The 18,002-nt window shown below is 42.7% G+C and overlaps 1 protein-coding gene across 3 annotated transcripts in view; it reads left to right on the top strand.

The window, feature by feature from the left end:
- The first annotated feature begins 5,200 nt into the window (after nucleotides 1–5,200).
- Nucleotides 5,201–18,002, top strand: part of col16a1 (collagen, type XVI, alpha 1) — a 67,342-nt gene continuing 54,540 nt past the window's right edge. For 2 of the 3 annotated variants that reach the window (XM_056399513.1, XM_056399516.1), the window contains exons 1-2: nucleotides 5,201–5,610; nucleotides 11,008–11,127. In XM_056399513.1, the coding sequence (XP_056255488.1) occupies nucleotides 11,052–11,127 (76 nt within the window). In that variant the 5' untranslated portion in view covers nucleotides 5,201–5,610; nucleotides 11,008–11,051. The remainder of the gene's footprint in view (nucleotides 5,611–11,007; nucleotides 11,128–18,002) is intronic. The other variant, XM_056399515.1, reaches the window with a different exon arrangement.

The following is an 18,002-nucleotide window of genomic DNA, read 5'->3' on the forward strand; positions in this document are numbered from 1 at the left end:
AGGCTCCACATGCTTGTCGTCATGGCGCAGGATGTGGCAGATTTAATCTACTCCCTCTTCATCTTGCCCAAGCCTCCTTCCCCATCTCCCTCAGTGACTATCTTTTGCTGCTTTCGTTTATGGGGCTCATTCCTTCTCTTTATTGTGCTCTATTTTGTGCTTCCCTCCCCCAGTGTCACGACAGGCAAATTAGACTTTAGTAACGTATTACAGCGTCTTGCTCCAGTCTTAAATCCGAAGTGCGCTTGGTGTGTGGCGATGCTGTTACTTAAGTTGCCGGTTTGCTGCAGCAGTGGGAGCGTTTCAGCTCAATGCTTGGCAGTTTGACTTTATTCCTTGGCTTATTGCAGCAATCATGCAGACTACCAAACTGAGGAACTCCACACACACACACACACACACACACACACACACACACACACACACACACACACACACACACACACACACACACACTGTTTTATTCATGCTAAGCTGAAGCCTCAGTTATATTATCAGTCAACAAGCACCAGCGTTGAGTATTAAGCCAATTTACTCATACACACCACTGTACCGAGGCTTTTAATGACTATCAAAACAGGAGTCCCTCACACTAATTCACCAGTGTGCACTAGGCTGTGTTTTGTCTGACTGCCCATCTATAAGCATTTGTGGCTATCTCTTTCCTTATTGATCGACTGATTTATATCAGCACTCATGCTTGAAATAGAATCTACTCCTTCATCTGCACTGAAGATGCAGGGACTCACTGGGTAAGCTGACTGTATCTTCCCCTCAGTCGTGTGTATGTGTGTGTCAGATTTTCACCATGCATGTGTACAGGTTCACTGACTGCAACTCTAAGGTGAATGCAAAAGAGAAAAAGAAAAGAAAAAGTGTGCTTCATTCTTTTTTTTCTCTCTTTCCTCCAAACCGACGCCCACCCACCCATCCTGTCTACTCCCCTCTTTCAGTGCTCTCATGCTCCCCCATCCCTCATCCTCTTAGGGGAGCACGGGAGCATGCAGTGGAAATAACTGAGCCAATAAAGACACTGCCAGGATCTATCCACTCCCTGCACCTCACATAGTTACTGAGGGAGAGAAAGAGTGGTGAGGGGACTTGGAAGGGAGGGGAGGGAGGAGGGAGAAAAGTCCAAATCTAATATGACTACAGCCATGGATGAGGGAGGAGATGGAGGATAGGATGCAGGAGGTGTGGGTTTGAGAGGAGATGAATGACAGAGGATGGAGAAGGAGGATGGGACAGAATGAAGATGGAGAGCATCAGAGAGTGGTGATGTGGTTACGGGAGGGAACATGTGCACACACACATATGGACACCCCCCCCCCCCTTCCCTTGATGCCTCATCCAGGGGTACATTTGACAGAGAGTGCAGCCAGTCCTGGCTTTGCAACAGGTGTGGCCCTTTCCAGTCTCATCAAAAACTTGAGACTTTGTTGGCAGCAGAAACTCAAGAGTCCTCAGCTGTAATCAGACCGGATTGCCTTTCTGCTAGTTTTTAATTAGCGGAAGTGAAGAGGGCTTTAAATGAGAAGACCCACTTAATTTTTGAAAATGGTGTCCTGTTAACAAATATGGAGCAGGTGTATCAAAAGAAAAAAAAGAGGGCAAAGAAGAGTTATAGATGAACAGAAGGTGAGGCGAAACTTCGACTGCCGACAGAGTAAAGCTGGTTAGAGCGAGCCCTCGCATCTCGTAAATCATGGAGCGTTTTCAGACCACCATACGATGCTGGTTGACTACCTCATTGATCGTCCTGTTCAGAAAAGCTCCCCCGCCGAGAGCTGGAACTCAGCCAAACCCACCCACCACGCACAATATGTGTGATTGTAATGGATGACACCATCACATGCATGCACAGACTTACAATATTCACAATATTTCCACACACACACACACACACACACACACACACAAAGTCTGTAAAACTTGGACCAGTCTAACCAGGCCATGTTCAGAAGCCTTGTGTTCCCTGTCAGTTTGCTTAACAACAGCACAGTGTGATTTGAGATGTGGCCAATTTCGTCGCAACCCGTTCCTCCCTCAAGGCTCCGCATTTTACGATGATATCTCAGGCGTCTCCACGGCAATCTTTTTTTTTTGTTTTATTGTTTTTTGTTTCCCCCTTTTTTTATGATGAAGCATTTATGATCGTGTCTCTCAGGGTTGTCATCACAATTTAGTCCCACCAGGCGCCGATATCAATAGCTCATATGCATGTGAACTGGATCATTTACATCAATTCTCATTGAAACTGTAGTCGCATGTCGCTGCGTGGCCTGATTTCCTTTTACGCACAGAGGAGCTGTGAAGAACTGGAGGAGACAAATCTGTTACCCATATGTAGCTCTCGGGAGGCCTCTGAAACAGCATCCTTTCATGTATAATAGAGAGACCCTCGAAATAATTGCATCTTTGTTGTCAATCCCTTTTCTCTTACACACACACAAATACTCGCAGCACCTTTGAAGAGAAGGTCTAGCAATTATTATATGCAATTTTCCTCTGCATTGGCAAGTTATGAAGCAAAAAAAAACTTCGGCATGGAGATTTATGCCTCTTAATCAATGACATTTATTGATGATGACAAAGTACATCAGGCAAACATCTACAAGTTGATTATGATGAAAGAGTGTTTCTGAAGCAGCAAAGATGTGTACCTATTCTTGACAACTGTGCCTATGGAAGCTATGAGGTTTCTCTTTCCAAATCTACTTCGAGATGCTGCTTAGAGAGATTATGCATCTTATTCTTTGATTCTACATGACTGAGCCTTTAATGTACAGAGGCAATGACAGCCTGTAGAAATGTGAATCGCATTTATTAAATTTATATATCACAGAATTTTTGGCACTGAAATATTTTACTTTGAAAACCATAGGTTTAACTTCCATTGGTCTGAATAACCATCTCATCATTTTTCAGTGCCTCATTTCAAGTTTCAAAAAAACTTAATAAGTATTTGTTTTAGGGTTCATTAATTCAGACAGAAAATTCACCTATCTCTTCTGAGGGAACCTTCTCTCCTAACTCCTCTAACACCCTAACATGTCTAACTAGGACTTTCTATGCACTCTTTACCTGTTGTCCTTGCACCTATATTGAATAGATGTAGTACTTAGTACTTACACTAAGGTCTCCTGCTGCACTGAAGCTTTAATGTTGTCCCTAACTTGTAAGTCGCTTTGGATAAAGGTGTCTGCCAAACGAGTAAATGTCATGTAAATGTACACCAGCATCTTAGCACCAAGTACAGCTGAGGATGATTGGAAAGTCATACGTTTAGCTGTTATTAAACCAAAGTATTTGAGAAATAGGGATTTTTACTCAATTATGGCACTAGATGAGTCAAGGGCCAGGTTATACTAGAAAAAAATTGGTTCAAACCCATAGACTGTATATAAAGATGGATGTAACGCATAGGTTTTCTAAAGACTGGTTTTGAAGCTCAGAGCAGGCTGCTCTGCCATCACCATCTTGGCAGTATCGGACTCCACCTAATCAAAAAATGGGCAATGAGGTAGGGCGTGTGTGGAGCCAAGATTTCAGTACATGCTGGTTTGTAGCACCCACCTGTCACAATGCATCTAGTAAAGACCCGCTGGAGGAACTAGAGGAAAAGCCAGGGGATCACCAAAGCCAGTAGGATACATCTTTTGGGAACCACAACCATGTCTGTTCAAATGTTGCTGAGATATTTCAGTTTGGAAATAACAAACTTAATGTGCTCAAGTTGGACTGGTGACACTGACTGGTGACTCCAAAAATTCAAGGCTGGCTGCCAAGGATAAGCAATCAATTAGACCTCTGTCCTATCAGGTTTTGTTCTGTCAGTAATATGATCTAGTGAGAGAGCTGTTCGTACGATGTAACGGGAACTCCAGACCCTTGCCTGAATTTGTGAACCGGAAAAAACAAAGAAGAACATGATGTAATTGGAAAATTCAAACCACATAAATTAATATAGACAGTTTTTGCAATTAATCCAGTGGTTTTTCAACATGAAGTCAGTAAATATCAAAAAAAGGTGTTCAATTGCACATATAATTCAAAGTATTACCTTTCTTTGCACGTTATTGTGCCACCTCCACATATGAAGACATGCACACACACACAAACACACACACACACACACACACACACACACACACACACACACACACACACACACACTCAGTGGCTGAATGCCCCTGTTGCCACCGGAGCTGTTAGTTCAAAAAGGTCACATCCAGGTGAAAGTGTAGTTCAAAGGTTGCAGCGAGACTAGACAGCTGCTAAAGTCATTGATGAATCATAAACCTCTTGTTCGTCTTATACTCAGGTCAAAGCGGCTCTCCTGGAATTCACCGGGTTGTTATCGCACCTGTTTTCTTATTATGCTGTTTACACTTTTTCTTTTTATAAGCTGGAGGTTAGAGCTAATGAGAAAGCGAAAGATAATGGCTCGGCAGAGGAGCTGACCTCTCGACAGAGGACAGAAATAAATATCTTGAAGATGTGAGCGCTCCTCAGCACCAATCCAGCCACAGCAACGGTGGAGTCACACATAAATCAAACCAAAGTGATATTTATTCGCCTCCTGAACTATTTACTTACTGACAATAAAGGTTGAATTTATGTGGCTATTAAGACGAGTGTTTCTGAATGGTCAGGGGCTGCAACTGAGGCCACTTTATGGATCGGATGCAATAAAACCCAGTGATAAAACAATATAGAAGCTGTGGACCTGGCCGTCAATCAAAGGTAAGTATGATAAGTAAGTTCATTAATTTTAATAGAGTAAATTCCTCTCAATAATGCACCACCTGGGCAACCATAATTCGCCTTTCTTAACACAGTGCCCTCACCCAGACAGAATCGAGGCAAGTCGTCTTTCCCCTCCAGTAAGTCATGAATCAAATGGTGTGAGGTAAAGGGGGAGGAAGGGGGGGAAGAGGAGAGGGTGATGGTGGGAGGTAGAGGGTAAAGGCATGGAAAAGCTTGGTAGAGAGATTAAAGAGATGCCCCAGGCTCATTTTCCTGCACTGTGGACAAGGTGATGTCACTACACATTTCACTGAGGGATCTCCCAGAGGAAGGCAGGGAGTGGGGGGAGAAAGAGAATGAGAAAGTGTGTGTGTGTGTGTGTGTGGTGGTGGTGGTGGTGGTGGTGGTGGCGGGGGGGGGGGCAGACAGGAAGAGAGATAGACAGGGGAAGAGATAGAGAGAGAGAAAAAGTAATGAGAAACCGACAGAGAGTTTCAAAAAGCAAAGAGAGGGTGACAGAGAGAGAGAGAAAGAGAGGGAGGTTTGGGATTTAGATCGTGCAGCAGCGGGAGAGAGAGACAGAGAGAGAGAGAGAGAGAGAGAGAGAGAGAGAGAGAGAGAGAGAGAGGGGAGGGGAAAAGTTGGACACGGACAATCTTGCAGTAACTTTTTTCTTCTTTCCTTTCTCCGTGGAAGAAGCCTCAAGAAAAAAAACAGTCAAGGAGACAAAAACCACACTGGATTACATTTGACTGTATCTGCATCGTCCCGCAAGACTTCCACTCTGGTCCTTGGATACGTACGCGCATTTATTTACGGATTAATGTGGTCGCAACTTTGTGGACTGATCAGTAGTTGAAGGTATGGCTTTTGAACTTTTGTGGACGTGTTAGCGATGTCCGAGCCAGATAAAATTGTAAAAACAAAAGTTTAGCAAGTTTGAAGACTGCAGTTTGTGAAGTGACTCCAGTGGAACTTTATGGTGAAACTTTTGCTTAATACAATACATCACATGGGGATATTATAGGCGTATTATACAGTAGATGACCACCACGAATTTGCTGTAAATTCATTGTTGAGCACAATAGTTCCTGTGAGGTTATCATTGTTGTACTGCAGATCACTGTGATTTTAAGAGATAACATACCATAAAATATAAGTACGATAAACTCAATTTCTCCCAATGGAGATCATTAAAGTTATACTGTATCTGCTGAGTAGCCTTGGCATATGGTAGAACTGCTGTATTTCTTTATTGGACTTTGCAAAAAACTTTAAAATCAGGACTAGTTGGTGTAGCTGCTGGCAAAAGTGATGCTGATTTTCCTTTCATATCTAAGCCAGGCCTTAATACAACACATAATGAGGCTGTGAGCTGGTACTGTAAATCTTTGTGGCTTGCATTCAACCCCTGTGGCATGGAAAAGCCTCCTTCTTTTTTTTTTTCTTTGGAGCAGCTACATGCATATCATTCAAGCAAAGTAATGTCTGAGCATAGCACTGCACTGATCTGAGATCAGTGTGCAAAATCCGAAAACTTCTTCCCTCTACCTGGGAAAGAAAAGAAAGAAAGTGCTGAGGAGGAAGCCTGCATGCCAGAGACACATCTGCTTTCCTCATTACTCAGCCTCCCCATGTTTTTGGCTTTTGTATCCTGTCTGTGCACCCCCCAAAAACATCCAGAGGGGCTCTTGAAAGTCTTTGGTGAGTCATTCTCCCCTGCAAAATCTGGAACAGCTCAGTTTTGCATGTATTTAATTCACAAGAGAGCTGCTTCTTTGGAGAATATATTGATATCTCTGATCAGCTCACCTGATGTAAACATTTCAGGGCCATTTCAACAAAAATACAATGTAAGGATCCAACACATTAAAAAGCTTGAAAACCCTTGTATGCTGCAGTATCTCCAGGGACACATTCGCCCCCCTGCAGTAACAGGTTCTGCTCCCACTTCAGACCCTGGGGAATATAGCCCGGCAAATGTTACAAATTCATGTCCTTGAATTTAACTACACATTAAGTGTTGCTCACTTAACCTGCTGTAGGCTGCACATGCAATGTGTAGCTGTGGGCCGGACAGTATCTGTTTCACATACTGGTTCCAGTTCTAGCCAGTGCTATGGGCCTGCAGCAAACTGTATCATACACTTGACTCTTTGCTTTTTCAGGTCAGCAGTGAAGTGAGCATTGGGCTATCAGAAATGTAAAGTCAAGCTGAAGAAAAGCAGCAGGTCATCAGCCCGCTGAAGGCCGACTTAACCATGCATAGCACGGGCCTCGGGCCAACTAGCTCACGTCATCAGAGCAGAACTCACTTCACTACGTTATTTTATGTTAGTGGACCAATAGTGTCTATGCCTTTGGAACTTCGAGTTAGCCCTACGTAGACATTCAGAGGGGGGTGTTTGTCTTCAACAATCCCTACTGTTCTTCACAATCTGCATCTGTGCCTGTTTCTCATTCGCAACTAAAGGCCTTGAACACTGCCCAGAATGTAAGACTAGTAAAAACTTGCCTGAGTTCCTCTTGAGTGTCATACAGCTTTGGATATTGCCTTCGCTAGTTTGCAAGTTTCCATTGCTCCCGGTCAATGGGTTCTCTGGAGTGCCTTATCAAAGCCTCAGGGCATCTTCAGCTACTTTTATATACACGCCTAACCCTCCATTGTACCAGGCCTGCAAAGCACTCTCAGGTTCATCCGCCTGAAGCACATCCGAAGTTCCAAACGGCAAGTGGACATGTTGGTGCGTTCACGATGACAAGTCAGAATTACAGTAAATTGAAGCTTCTGACGGTCAAAAACACATTCAGAAAAAATGCCCTGATATCTCCTACAGTATCTGGCAAAAAGAGCTCCAGGAAAACATGGTTGATGTCAACATCCATTCAGTATGTCAGTCAGTCTGTCAGTTGGTCCACTAACCTGTACCTATATCTGAACAACAATATCTGAACAACTATTGGGTGGATTTCCATGAAGCTTTGTACAGACATTCATAGTCGCCATAGGGTAAATCCTAATGAAGGTTAATTAGGAACTACAACTATTAGGATAGACTGCCATTAAATTTGGAACGGACATTCATCTTCCCCTCAGGAATATTTCTAAACTTTGGTGATCCCATCTGACTTTTCATCTAGCACCATCATCATGTCGAAATATAAATTTAGCCAGTACGTTGGTTTATGACTAAAAATTTGCAAAACTAATGACATTGATACCAGTGTCAGCTGCACTTTGTACTAATTAGCAAATGTGAGAATGCTACCATGCTTAACTAAGATGGTGAATATAGCCCCGTGTTGTACCTGGTTAACATCAGCATATTAGCATTGTCATTGTTAGCATATTAGCATAATGATGTTCGCCCATAGCTCAAAGCACCACTGTGCCCAAGTACAGCCTTGCAGAGCCACCAGCAACAGAAATAGACTTTGTCATTGCCTTCTTGGATGTTTGCGCCTCCTTACTCCAACAGTGCATAGTGTAAAAATGGCTTGTGTCACTTGACTGTATGCATAAAGATTTCTTTACTGTCTGACAGTCTTTTTGTTTAGTCACTGACCATATCTATATCTGTGCGCTCTTGCCTCCTATAGTACACATGAATTTGTATGTGAATGAATGTATGCATATGCATCTGTCCACTTATTTTCCAAGCTTCTGTGTTACTGCTGCATTCCAGCCAACTTTTCCTGCACTTCCCTACACATCCACTGCGAGGAAAAGAGGACACTCCCTGCAGGATTCATTCTGGGTGATGACCCACTGACCAATCAGGAGGTTGTTTTCACAGCCCGGCACCAAAACCACTCTTGATTGTGTGTGTGTTTGTATTTGGGAGCAGGAATGGAAGCAGATACCCTCTGAGTGAGCTCTCAGTCAATCCTTTTGCTGCAGTATGCTGGGAGAGACAGCTGGAAAAGCAGTGAACCCTCAAATATTACATGGCTTACACGTTTATGCCAGGTTCTCCCATTTAAACGGATACAAAGTAGTCTAAACCGTGGGCTACTGGTTCACTGTTATTTAATCATCTGTGTCTGTGTGGCTAATAAGCAATTCTCTTGTCAAACCATAAAGAGGACATGTTTCATTTAACTCTGTCAGGGTGTGTTCCTCTAAACAGTTTTGTGTTGGGGCTGTTGTTCTGTAAGCGATGGCAATGATGATGAAATGTGTGACAACAAAAATTGCTAAGCACTGAGCACAAATTGCCTCCGTTGTTATTTAGGACAGTACCAGGGCCACTTTTGTCTGCGTATTCAAGCCATGAAAAGTAATGAAAATGATAGCTGTGGCGGAAATAGAAAATAGGCGAAAGTTCTGGACATGGAACCAAAAATGACTCCTAGAACTACTGAGCATCAAGTCACGTTGTTGTTTTTAAAAAAAATTGTCCATGCTGAAAGAGACATGAAGGCTGTGTTGTGATTGTTGATGTTGGTCACCACTTCTGTCCGCCAGTGCATGTCTTCAGGCTTTTGTGTTGGAAGATTTTCAAATCTGTCATTGTTTTCCTTCCTGTATTGGCTCCGCACTCAGTGACCCGATCAGCATGCTTACTAGGCTCATGGCCAGCCCATTGGCCAAACCTGGTGGCCTAACCCCGCACTGCCTCGCCTTTATCTGCTGTAGTCAGCTGGGTGGCCGTGAAGCTGCAAATGGAGTGCAGAGAGAGAGAGAGGAGGAGAAAGAGAGACATCCATAGCAACACGTATTAAGAAGCCTATTAAATTGTTTTGGATTATGGCCAGATATCAATAGCAATGAGCTGTAACTTTTCTGTGTTCTCCGGACTGTGATGCATTATGTATTATGTTCTGTGTGAGCTTTCCTATTATTGTGATCATGTGGCATGAAGCCTATAATAATGGCATAAAGCCATTTAAGGCTTTGATTAACCCTCCACTCATCGAAGTGCAGAGGAAAACTTTTTTTTAAAAACTATTCTTCTTGCTGTTAAGCTTGCAGCTAATTTGAACTAAAAAGTATAATAAATTGTGCCATAGCATGATTCTGAAGGATCTTCTCATGAAATGATAAGCTGGCCTTTTAAATGTAGGAAATAAAAAAAAAAAAAAAAAAAAAAAAAAAAGCGACGACACCTGGCTGCAGCTGCCCCCCCAAAAATTGAATGCATAATTCACAATGTGGGGCATGTGAAGCTGTCCTTGTTATTTCAGAACATAATTTGAAACAATGTCCTCCACCACATTGTCTATTAGCAGCACGCTGCAAACAGTCAGGTCAGGCTAGATGGTATTCACACCGTGTCCTCGCCTGGGCAGGAGCACCACATTGTGTGTGTGGGGGTCATTTCTCCTGGCAGACAGGACAGGTGTGTGTACAGAGACACAGTCTGCTCGCCTGCCTGCCTCGAGGGCCCTGCTGTACCTGTAAACACTGCAGAGTTATGGGGTCCTCACACATGCTGAGGGCAAGTCCAGGTCAGCTGGGATGTGTTTATGCAAGTCCGAGTGGGCGGTGTGTTTATGTGTGTGCATTCTTGTATGTGTGTTTATGAATAAGGGGTTGTAGTAAGGCAGGGGGGCTGTGGAGACAGAATATAATGATTATTTAGACGTGGCATGCATTTTAATCTGTGCATGAATGTGTGTGTGTGTGTGTGTGCTTGTTGTTGGGCCACGTGGAAGCATCTGGTGCAACACAACCATGGCTCCAGTGGAATAGTCCCCAGATGTGTTTGTGTGTTTTGGCCCCACTGTCTGTGTGACTCTGGACCAACCCGCCTGCATTTAAATCACTTTACTTTCATGTGTGCATGTTGCTTTGTTTTCTTGCATATGCAGTAGGTATTTGTTTGCAGAATGTGTAGTTTCCGTTTGACTTGATGAGAATGGCTTTTAGATATGGTCATGTGTGTGTGTGTGTGTGTGTGTCTGTGTGCATTTAAGTGCACTCTACTCCACATATTTACGTGTGTGTGTATCGCAGCTGCCCAGTCAAAGGCCAGCCAGATGGACAGGATAATGACTATGATCAGAGTTTATAGAGTTACACTCCTTAATGAGGGACATTCTGGTTAATTCATATGCCACTAACAAAGTCCGCATCATACCACATAATTAACACATCAACTGTGACTTACTCATAAATATACATCAATGTCTATTTAGGAGTCAAGCATAATGTGCAGCTGTCGGCAGAGTTAGAGGACTGAGTGGCGCACTGACAGAGCGCAGGAAGGATTTGACTTTTTTGACTTTCTCCTTTTCTGTTTGTTCATCCATCAGCTGGTGGCTGAGGTGAGGTGAGGTGTTTACGGAGGAGTGAAACCATGTGGCTCCTCTGCTGCTCTCTGACTCTGCTGGCCCTCAACTTCGGATCATGTGACACGTTGACGTCAGAGGAAGGTGAGTTACAACTTTTCCCCTGCTGCAGTTTTGACACCAGTGTTGGTTTTGAATGCTAAATTTGTGATTTCAGATTGAACAAGAAGTCTTGCCTAAACAAAGGGACATTTTGGGAAAGAGAGTTAGATGAGAGGATTGATATCCCTTTCCTATCCGTCTGTTGTATTTGAAGCTACAGCCATTAACCTGTTAGCTTAGCTTAGCATAAGGACTGAAAACATGGTGAGAAAACTAGCTGCAGTTTTGACACCACTGTTGGTTTTGCATGCTAAATATGTGGAATTGAAGAATGAACAAGATGCCTTGCTTAAAAAAAGGAGTAGTTCAACAATTTGGGAAAGATGAGTAGATTGATACCACTGTCATGTTTGTTTTATTTGAAGTTACAGCCAGCAACAGGTTAGCCTAGCTTAGCATTAGGACTGAAAACATGGTGAAAAGCTAGCTAAGTCAGGAGCTTAGTGAACTTGCTCTTTCCAGTCTTTATGCTAAGCTAAGATACGCAGCTGCTTGGCTGGTTGGATATGGGAATGATATCAAGTTGCATCTAACTCCCAGTAAGAAAGCGCATAATCATACTTCAAAATACTGCTTTAGCAAAAATTAGATTTAAAATAAGATTAAGAATTTTTCTTCCATTCCAAAATGAATGTAATAAACAAAATAATTGCATTACATCAGTAGCCACTATGGAGCTCTGTGAACTCCTTTATCAAATATTACTGCTTCCAAGGACAAAGGCTGTGAATATAAATCCTGCTTAATGCTGAATGGCACAAGAAATGCTCCCAACCAATTGCCTCTCAGAAAAGTCCTTATATCTTAATTTAAATGCTAAAAAGACAGTAAAGTCACAAAAACAATGCCTTCTGGTGCTAAAGTAATACTGTTACAAGTTACAAGCAGTTATATTTCAGACTTTTATTCATATTTTCAAGCTGGAGTTGTATGCCTGACCAACTCTGTACGCTTTGAAACCCATCTGCATTTGATGGAGCTGTGTCCATCTGTGTCTATGTGTGTGTGTGTGCCCTGTATGTGTGATGGAGCCCAAGGTTACAATGAAAATGGAGCGTAATTATAGCTTATATGCATTTCATGCTGGTAGCCGTTGGTGGCTGTGTGGTTAGGCTGTGGCAAAGAGGCATGTGTCTTTACCACGTGCGGTTGTGTTCCTCTTCGTGAGCCATCAATCATACAGGCTTCTGTGCATTTGTATAGGAGAAACAAGGGTTTTTGAACATCTATGTGTGCACATATGAGATTACAAGCATGTTGAAATGCTAGCTTGTCTATTGGCATGTAAGAGAGAATGTGCATGCGTTTCTATTTGTATCCGTGTAGGCGTGTGTGTGTGCGAGAGAGAAAGAAACAGACAACCAAGAAATCAAGAGGCAGAAAGGTGAAGAGAAATCTCTTTTTTGTCTTTTACTCTCTTTTTTATTTATTTATTTTGTTCCGAACTGTCATACTCCCTCATCACATTGTCAGTGTGTTCTCAGGGGCCAGCTCTGTGATATCACTTGGGGGGCCAAGCAATCCTCCATAGCTCGTGGAGCTCAGAAGGGAGGTTTGTCAAGGCGGGAGGGGGCGGGGGGGTTCCCTCTTGGGAGAACCTAGTCAGAGATTTTCAGATGAGACTGAGTCAGCTTGCAGCTCCCCTGAGTCCTCTCCCCCAGTGGTTGGAAGAAAGTACTTTTTCAAGTGCAGCTTTCACACTGTCACTGCAAGCACCACGCACGCACGCACGCACGCACGCACGCACGCACACACACACACACACACACACACACACAGTATCACTATTACTCTGACTCATCCAAATCTCTACTTACTGGTAATTTGCTGACATTACAGCAGGAAAGCAGGTTTAAGTAAAACTAGTGTTGAAGAGTCGAGCTGGATGATTGCACTGCAGTTCTGCAGTGTATCAGCAAAAGAGACTAGTCCCTGTAGTTAAATTAAATGGCTGAAATGCCTTGGCTTTTTTAAAGTGTTGCTGATATGGGTTTTTTTCGTGCACCAATGTCTGAAGTAATGGATTTATGTATTCTTTTTTTGACTCATTTTCCCTTTGTCTGTTCTGACTGAGCTAAGTTCAATGTTTTTTCTAAAGCCAATGCATTATTGTAGTAATATGCTCACTTGCACAGTGTGAGTTGACAAGATCAACATTACAGTGCCTGGTATTTTTTTTATTTGCTTTTATGCTGATAATGACACTGATTGCATACTATAGGCCTACTTACACTAATAATATACTTTAGTCCTTCATATACACCAATTAATGGAATGAAAAGTGACATTTAAAGAACATCATTAAAGGGCTTCTTTCCTTTCTTTCTATAATACATTGCCTATTGAAACAGGATGTTGGGATCAGACATCAAAAAGAATGATCTTTAAAGTGTACTGTTTTCAAAGAACCTTAAAACAGAGTTATGTTCATTTGTCAGCCAGATGTGGGCACCAGAAAAAGCTGTAAACATGTTATCAAGTATCTGCCTTTACTAATCTAGCAGACATGGAACAACATAAGTATTCATTTAAAATCGTGTTTATGGCCACCTGACAACTATAAATCCACCATTAACTCTCATTTTAGCTCTGTTTCCGCAAACTCCTGTGAAAAATGTCAGGTTCTTTAGGTGCTAAATGCTCCTTTATGTTATGTTTGCTGTTTGGTGTAGGGCCAGTAGTGTGCAGTGCATTTATGAGAGCTTTAGCGGAAAACAGTTGCTTGTTGTTGCTTAAAACGGGGTTGAAACTGAACCAAAACAGTAAAGCTGCAGAGTCAGATGATACTTTTGGGTTTGCTACTATGAGCAACCCATATCACATGACATGAAGAATAGTCAATTGATCTATTGCTAATATAAAAATAGTTCAGTTGTGCAGCTTTAAGTGTTAATTTCATGGGTATGTTGTGTTAATATTTGCATTATAGAGCATTTGAGACAGATCCTACTCCTGATGGGTAATAATTAGGGCTGATAGGTAACCTTCAGGGTGGGACTAGGCTAGTTCGGAGTTTATAAATGCTGGTGCCTGAACATCACTGGTGAGAAATGAACTTGAGCAAAACAGTTTAACTTGTAACTTCAGGGGTGCTGCTTCATGAATGAACCTGTCTCATAATGTCTCTACTCTCCACATTGAATATATGTCTTGGGAGCTACATCAGGCCTGCTTGCAAAATGCATAATGAGGGTGCAATAACTTTCAAACACCATTAACTCAGTAGTTTAAAAAGTAGTACAGTCAATCTCAATACTGCACAGTGCATAAAATACAGTATACCAGATTCGTTTTAAATGTCTTTTGCCCTTTCCTCAAACACACAGGATGTCAGACATTATGTCAAACAGCACAATCTCATTTGAGATAAGTACAGACTTCTACATGTCCTGTCCAAGTTTATTGTTGTGAAAAGCTTGTAAATGTGTATGTCATGAGTTCAGTCTGTGTCTGTGTGTGCTTGTGAAAGTGTATTGAACGTGGGCCAGAGGCCTACAAGGGGGAAAATGAGTGAGCTCATCCCTCTTAAGTGCCGCATTTTAAGTCTTTCCACTCCTCTGTACTGCAATTTTATCTCTGTAAAACAACCAGGAATGTTCTCTCTTGTCTGTCTCATTTGGCCGAGAGGGCACACACACACTGTCACTCTGTCTCAATCCCTCCTTCCTTTAATCACCCTCTCAGTTTGTCATTTTTCCCCCATTTAAACCTCAGATAGGCCATATTGAATCATCGCATTGAATCATCAGCCCAGTGTGCCCCTCTCCCTCCCTCATGATGCATTTGTTCAACAGCTCTGGGACCTAAAAGACTCTCCATCTGAGTCTAATTTTCTGCTGATCAGCAGCCCAGTCCAATTATCTTGGAAGTAAAGCACACTGAATAACTACCATACCTGCTCTTATTACAAGCCACACACTACCGCGTCTGACACTGTGAGCGCACTTCTGACCTCTTCTCCCAAATGGAAGCACTCTGCCAAGTGTTTGAAAACAGAATTAAAACTCAGCAGGCAGTTGGTTTCAGTAAACACTGGCCACACCACAACAGGACACTCACAGATAAGGCTATTGATTCCTAAACCTTCTGAAGTTTGTTAAATATCACTCGCAACACAAGAAATGCCACACGACTTATTTTAGCTGGAATATTGCAATGGGTCAGCTAGAGTTGAGTTGATATTCCACACATACCATTGTTGTTTGTCATAATGAATGCCAGAACGGTGTATCTCAACACAAAGTATATTTGAGCTTTCTTACTTTCCGTACACTGATACATTTAATCAAACCATTTAGGTTTTTCCTTGTCTGACACCTTTTACTTGCACTATCCAATTTAAGTGCAAGTCTGTATACATCAAAAAGTAGTGTTTTACTTTTCTAAAGACCTATAATTTCCTGAATTTTTATCTTTGGCAAGGTGGAGACTTGGGGGAACACACACAGCAGTGTACTGCATGACTGCCAGTGAAGTATCATTACCTGCTTTGGCAAGACTCAAACACAACCCATCAAAGAGGAAGTGAACCCAGCCAAGACCATCCAATCTCTTTAAGGCTACATGGAGCTACTAGCGGGATCCTGGAGTGACACTCATACTTTGTGCTAATTAGCTTGTCAACAAGCAAATGCATTCCTTTGATCACAGCTTGAGAAGAAATGGGGTTCAAGTTCTGCCATGTGTCCTCTGCCAAAGCGCCTGAGTACGCAACATTCCAATAAAATATCATCCATCCTTCGAGCTATGTGGAAATAGCATGGTTCACCCATGAACGTGAGAAAAAGTCTAACATTTTAACAAGTAAATACAGAATTTAACTTTATTCACAGCTTTAAAAGAGGTAATGCATGTTATTAAGTTGTTTATCGGTGGGATATATGCAAACACAGATCATATAGTTTACAACCTGTTCTTGAAATGTAAGTGACTGTTAACATGGTTGGAGAGAATCTTAACTTGCTGGCAAATGCCACGTGATAAGTTCTAAATACAGTGACATGTCATGCCATGCTAAACTTTCATCAGTCCAAGCCAAAGGTCACCAATAGGCTGACCGTGGTCCAGATCCAAAGACAGACACTGTCAAGTCCAGACCTGGACATATATCCTATAAAGCATTGAGAATTATTAAATAGTCACGGAACGTTTCTAGTTTAACCAGTGCTGCTTTTCTACTGCTCACGTGACGCTACCTGGCCTATCACTGTGACTCAAGTCAGTCAGTGATATACACACACCGAGGAAATAAGTGGAGAAAGTGGGATAGAGGAAGGAAAGAGAGAAGGACGCGTTAATGCTGTTCAGTTGTTATGATGTGTTATTTTTTATTCATTACAAAATGTTTGATACTGTTGGTTAACTGTTGGAGTTAACTATTAAGAAGAAAAATCTGAGTGAACTTGTTCGCACGATGTTTGGAGTGAAGTCATACTAGATCATTCCGATGCGGGCCGGCTCTGGGCATGGGCATGGGGGGCAATGCTCCACCAAATGCTCTGAGTTCCCCACCAAATCATCCTGCTTCATCCCAAAATTTAAAAAAAACTAAAAACTAAAAAGTAGGGATATTCTGCATTTTCCGATTATCTGTATACTTATTTTCTTTAATTAACAACCAATAAAATAAATTAATAAAAAAACGTGGTACTTTGGCGCTGATGCGGCTACCTGATTCTGCTCTGTAGTCACTACTCTGTGGCCTGGAGCAGTGTCCCGCCCACAGCACGATCTGATTGGCTAATAGTAAGCTGAAGGCCGCTGTGAACACAGTTTTTCACAGTCAAGAGCAGTGTGTCGAAGGTAAGACGGCAGACATCACTGGTTTAATAAACATCACAACCCTCTACACTTAAGTTACAACAACACCATACTCTGATGAACAAGTTCATCGGTTGATTCAAGACACACCGAGCAAGAGAGAGAGAGAAGCTAGCGCTAACTGCTAAGCTAAAGTAACTAGCAGAACAGCTATTGAATTAGTCAAAGTCGCTAAAGGAGCAGAGAGCTGTGAGTGCTGGAGCAGGGCGGGAATTCAATTCCCTGTCGGGGATAGAAATTTCAGGGCTCCGACCGCTGAGTTCAGACTTTCAAGTCGCCTCGAGCCCGCACGCTCCAGAAAGCAGGTAGGTGAAGCTTTGGTTAGGCAGGAACCGTAGAAGTTTGTGGTGGAAAGGCTGCAAGTGACATCTGTTTGTTGTGTGTGCGTACTACGTAACCAGCCATATCAAGTTGTCACCGTTGAGTTGGGCTAAGTGGTAGTCGTAGTTTAAGCTTTTGTTTGGTTGTTGTGGTGGCATAGCTAGCCTACGTCCCACGTAAATATGGCGGCGTTTGTGTTGAGATGAGTTTGTGGCTAACCCCACGTTTGGTCAGTTTTACAGGTGTAGGAAGCTGACTCGTGTGAGATTGCGAAACATTATGATGTCCCCGTTTCTTGTGTCCTTACTAAGAGGGAATTGAAAGCAATTATTTTAGAGGGCTTAGTAAATGAGGGGGTTTTGAACTTACTGGTTTCTCCTGGTGCGGTGGCTGGGGGTATGGTGGTAGCGTCCTCAGGTGATGAGCCGGCTGCTATTTCCCCGGTGAGGGAGGCGGCTGGGGGGCCTGCCATTCATATTCCCAGTGTAGGGCAGACGAAAAGCACGTCACACTGCCAGAGTTTGTCCCATTCTGCTCCTGGCTCTAGGTTAGACGCCCAGTTGAATGTGCGTTTAGCTTTCCTTCAAATGGAGAAGGAAGAGAGCGAGCGTGAGTTCCAGCTCCGGAGGGAGCTGAGCCGGAGACAGAGTGGGATGAAAGGTTGGACTTACCGTAATCATGCTGCCCCACCAAGTACCTCCTGATCTTTGAACCAA

The sequence above is a fragment of the Seriola aureovittata genome, chromosome 16, assembly GCF_021018895.1.
Source record: "Seriola aureovittata isolate HTS-2021-v1 ecotype China chromosome 16, ASM2101889v1, whole genome shotgun sequence".
NCBI classification, from domain to species: domain Eukaryota; kingdom Metazoa; phylum Chordata; class Actinopteri; order Carangiformes; family Carangidae; genus Seriola; species Seriola aureovittata.